This window comes from Haemaphysalis longicornis, unplaced genomic scaffold (assembly GCF_048455015.1).
Source record: "Haemaphysalis longicornis isolate Haplotype H1 unplaced genomic scaffold, Haemaphysalis longicornis Haplotype H1 scaffold_8, whole genome shotgun sequence".
In the NCBI taxonomy this organism is placed as follows: domain Eukaryota; kingdom Metazoa; phylum Arthropoda; class Arachnida; order Ixodida; family Ixodidae; genus Haemaphysalis; species Haemaphysalis longicornis.
Window position 1 is genome coordinate 104,143,381 of NW_027526445.1, and position 5,247 is coordinate 104,148,627.

At 43.4% G+C, this 5,247-nt stretch overlaps 1 protein-coding gene across 1 annotated transcript; it reads left to right on the top strand.

The window, feature by feature from the left end:
* The first annotated feature begins 1,634 nt into the window (after positions 1-1,634).
* LOC144150139 (amine sulfotransferase-like) lies at positions 1,635-4,429 on the top strand. Its single transcript, XM_077681972.1, has 2 exons — positions 1,635-1,854; positions 3,227-4,429. The coding sequence occupies exon 2, from the start codon at positions 3,234-3,236 to the stop codon at positions 4,176-4,178; it is 945 nt and encodes a 314-aa protein (XP_077538098.1). The 5' UTR covers positions 1,635-1,854; positions 3,227-3,233; the 3' UTR covers positions 4,179-4,429.
* The last annotated feature ends 818 nt before the right edge of the window (positions 4,430-5,247 follow it).

Consider the following 5,247-nt stretch of genomic DNA (forward strand, 5'->3'; position numbering starts at 1 on the left):
CCTTGGCGCGCAAAATAGAGCGATACCAAAGTGCCTAGGAGCTGTTCGGTTGGAGAAAGAAGGCCTCAGGTAAAGGACGGCGCGACTGGGCGACGTACAAAAGACAATATATTGACTAGGACCAAAATACAAATATGGAATTATAAGCTTATCTAACAGGCACAGTCCCATATAACAAACCGTCATACACACAAAAGGACGGGCTCACGTGTGCCAGTCAAGTTCGTCGGTGCGTTCGAGCAGATTAGCCGGTCGACACCACTCCCGCGGTGCTGTCGGGTGCCTCGTGAAGAGGGCTACGTAGCGGACCTTGCTAGGAATTGTCAGGCTCGAAGATATGGCTCGGCCTTGAGGATTCCTTGGCGTTGATGTCCAGCTAAGAACTCGTTACTCCAAGCGGCCACCTCTTTTCCGCTTCCTCGCCTCTTTACCCTCTTCCTTCCACGTGCTCTTCGCCGACCACGGCATGAGTCCTTCTTCTTCATCCCTTTCAAGCGCTGCGAAAAGCGCCACCTCACACTGGGTAATTGTATGTTATTTGGAACAAAAGCGTGAATCGGACCGTGATTTATCGGTCGAATTAAGAAGCTTTGGGCGCCAAAACTCAGCCGTGCTGAGCACTAAGTCGGCGCCATAGTAACTAAGGCAAGGCGCCGATATGGGGCAGAAGGTTAGATGAGACTCGAGCCAGGGTACTCCTCCCTCTTTTTTCAAATCGATCCCCAACCTTGTTTATTAGGAGTTTACACGGTGGAGGCTTCAGGCCTCCAATTTAGCGATGATTTCGAACAATATGGGTACGGCGTGTTGTATGCTCGGATTTGCGACGAAAGTCGAGAGTCTGAACTAAATAAGAAAAGTAGACCTGTTCCGGAATGACAAGTCGACTGCTGGTCGGTATAGACAATGGCGTTTTGATATTGCGCACGTGAGAAAATAACAACGCAGGCGTATACTGCGCCGCACAGGTGTCCGTCGAAGAAGTCACGGGGTTACGCAATGACATGCGGCAAGAGAGATGTCGCGTGTAGCAAGGAACATACACAATTCGGGAAAGGGGCGGGAGCGGTGAACAGGAGTATAAAATAAAGCTGTAACCACATTCCCTCCGTGGATGGTCATACATCTCAGTGCAAAATACAAAGGGGCATCCAGATATGCGCAAACTGATCACGTTAAAGTTACCGTTGCCTACAAACACAAATGCATTGTAGCGAGGATATATCTGCAGGGTCAATACCAGCGGTCCTTTACAAAAATATGAAATCCCGAGTTTCTTATTTTACATTAAAATGAATTTTTCTGTAAGCTGAAGAAACGGTGCTGAGTAAATTGTTTCCATCGGAGCGAAATTCTGTGATACTAGACGATTGCTGCCTCGTTGTAAGAAAGCCCAAAAATTCACACAACTATTTGACTTAGTGCTCGTCTATAAAAAATCTATTCTTGATTGACAACCGAAATTTTGTTTTCAATGAATATTTATTGCAATTACCCCAACTCCAGGTTGCCTTAAAAGGCAGCGTTTCTCGCGACCACGCCACACTTGAGCTACCCCGTATTGTTCGCGTCGTCACCGACAAGTTTTATCTTTCTTATCTCCCACTTCGCGTGATAAACGAGGCTCCGATGCCTTATCGCGCCACCAATGTTTGTATCCTGTAGGAAGGGTAGGCTCTGCACCGACATCCACGCGCACTGCTGTACGCCCATAAAAGTTAAGCTAGAGTACGTGCCTGTGTAATTTGTTGTAACAGTGTGTAACGCTGAGCTTTCCTGCGCCGAGTGGAATCCCAGCAACGCTCAGCGGAATAGAAACCGTCCATAGAAAGTTATAAGAAGTTCTCATAGGAGGTAAGCAAAACCATTTACAAAACATTTTTTCTCGACTTTTCCAAATTGTTTAAACTGTCGAATCGATCCTTAAATTGCTCCTTCAACCTGTGGTGAAAGGGTCCTACTCAATGACAAATTTTAGGGTCTAGAAAAAACATTCCTGTTTGTATTTAAAAAGAAATACGTATAGCACCTCGGAAGCTTTTTACGGCTGTATATATTCTCGGTTAATAATTAGCGCCCTCTGTCATCGGCTTGGCTTTGTCACGGTATGTCGGAAGCCCCTTTAGTGCAAATAAAAAGATGTTAGCACACTCAGACTCCAAAGACGACAAAATAAATATAATTAATTTTCACACTAGCAATAAGTAAACACTTTGGGAACGAAGATTTTTTTTAAATATAAGAAACAATACTCATTATTAACGCTCCTGAGCTCAGTCATTTCGTGCTACAATTCTAACAACGAACAATTTGTAACTGCAATCCTAAATTAGTGACTGGGCTCCTGCTTTACTTGAATCCTTTGAAACGGCCAAATGGTCACACTAAAACAGTGTTTTTAAAAATATATGTAATGTTTAGGTTACGTGAACACCGGACAATTGTTCTTTGCGCACTTCAAACTTTCTTCTTATCTGTCGCCCGACTCAGCCCATGATCCCACTTGTACGCGACTGGCGCACGTGCAACAAGTGCACCTCTTCCAAACTACTGAAACCTAGCCAGTGAATTACGGTTGCATCACAGGTTGTTCATCTAAAATTAACCCCTTGTCGAAAACTAACTAATGACTGACATAGCGATAGATTCATGGGTAATACCTTGCAAAAGGGTAATACCTAGGTGGAGCACTGGACCAAAAACAGACGGTAATGACGGAGAGAGGGAAAAAGATAACGAGATGGTTGGACATGAAGCGAATGTGGGTCGAGAGAATAAGTGAAAAAGGACTACTTCAGGAAGGGCTAGAAGTTGTTTACGCGAGGACATAAGGAGAAACATTAAAGGGAGCATTTGGGGAGTGAAGGATGGCAGTACACAAGGAAAAGAAAAGGCCTCGGAAGGGGAGTCAACAAGTGTGAAAGAGGGTTACCCGAGAAGGGCGGCGGGACGAAAATAATGTTATGTCACACCCAGTTTTGTTAATGGCGCGAGGAAGTCCAGTGTCCACACATATAAAAAATTGTACATCATTAAGCACAAACGTTTTCCAATATGTAAGGTATGGAAACACATAGACTATAAAATATAGTCTTCTTAAGCGCGGTAGTCGCCTGTCTTAGACTATTGCTTCAGAACTTTTGAAAGAACGCTTTTTATACCATAAAACATGTGATGAAGATTAGTAACCATATGCTTTTTCTTCCCATTAACCTCATTCCTTCAGATCACATATGGACCCTGATGGCCACCGATACGTCGACGGCCTGTGGATGCATTCTTTCTTCCACGAAGACCTCATACGGTCCGGTCTATCTTACAAGCCACGATCTGACGACGTATTCCTCGTCACTTACCCCAAGTGTGGAACAACATGGATGCAGTACCTTATCCTCAGCATCCTCTCGAAAGGCCACCCTCCCCAAAAAGTAACAGACTTCATGTTGGCGTCCCCCTACCTTGAAATGATGGGTGCCGAGTCAGCCGAAAGGATGCCCCGTCCAGGCCTCATCAAGACGCATCTGCCGTTCCACAAGCAGCCTTACTCTGAGCAAGCAAAATACGTCTATGTCACTCGTAACCCCTATGACGTATGCGTGTCGTTTTACTACCACCTCAAGAGTTTTACGCCGAAGAGGGTGGCAGAAGTTTCATTCGCAAAGTTCCATGAGCTGTTCTTGTCCGGGAAGTTATCTTACGGGTCGTACTTTGAACATTTGCAATCGTGGTACGAACACCGGAACGATCCAAATATACTCTTCTTCACGTACGAACAGATGAAGAAAGACCCAAAGTTTTGGACTGTAAAAATTGCCGACTTTATAGACAAAAAGTACGGCGACGAACTTCGGGAGGACGAGACTTTGTTACAGGAAGTAATAGATGCGTGCAGTTTCAGAAACATGCAGGGCGTTTTCAATGATCACATTCAAACGGTTGTAAAAGACCTTTTGAGCCTACCACCTGATAGGATTATCAAATCTATGGAAGTGTACAAAGAAAGTGTTGATGAGGATGAAGAGGTCCACGAGGAAACAGACTTTATTCGCAAAGGCATCGTCGGTGACTGGAGGGCACACTTTACTCCTCAACAAATCGAAAAGACAAAAGCTTGGATTGCTGAGAAAACAAAAGGCTCGGATGTGATGCGACTCTGGGAAGACATTGATCTACCCTGACGGAGTCGGGGCTTTTATGTTTTTGTGCCAGTACACTAAGTTAAAAACGGGAGTTTTTGCAGATTTTAGTGCGCTCTTTTGAATGTTACGCTCAGCCACCTTTTGTAATTACTTCAATAAATACTTAATTTTAGTGTAATAAAAGAGTGTGCATGTGTTTCATACTGTTATACTGTTTTGTGAACATTGCTAGCATTTTGCTGCCTGCATTCCCACAGACGTATGAAATGATCTCCTCTAATTCTAAAGAATGCCCTTGTGGGATCACTTTTACTGATTTGCACAAATATACTCTGCTTGAGTCGTTTTTAGAGACATTTTATATATGCGAGAAAGGCATGGCTGTAACAAAAGTGTCCATTTCCAAAATAGTAATTTATTTCCTTTTGAAAACTGCCAAAGTAGAAGGCGAATTGGGTGAGTGCCTTACCAACAGTTTAAAAATGAAAACCTTCCTTGGGCTACTAAACTGGAAAACTTTGTTCTGTCTGTCTGTCTGTCTGTCTGTCTGTAGCTCAATTCAGGTGCCAAGCCAAAATTGACAATATGAACAATGATTTTATATAGCTCAAGTTTTAGCCAAAAGCTCAATATGATGACAATAGTTATAGTGCTGTCAACACTCTACAGTAGGAAGAGAATCTTCAGTGAAGCGAGGAGACACGGTGCCAATTTTTTTCTCGTGAGTTTACTCAAATGTTTAATTTTTTTAATTGATGGTGGTCAGTCGTTTTATAGCGCTATTCCAAGATCGTAATAATACACGCAGCCATCTTATTTTGCCCCATGGCGTGCCTTGGCATAGCACAGGATAAAATTTCAAAGGTTTGGTCTAATATACCTGATATTATTGGCTTAAAAGCGTGAGCTTAATAACTGAAAATATATAAAATCTATACCACTGTGGCAAACAGGTTTTACTAGGAGGTTTGTTAGATTTTGCGAAAGATTATCCCCTCTTAAAGTCTTGTTGGCTCGCGACAATGCCGTATCTCCGCAGGCCAGTATTGTTCAAGTGCGGACCTGCACAATTTTATCTTTCTATATCGCTCTTGCTGCGTGACCGACA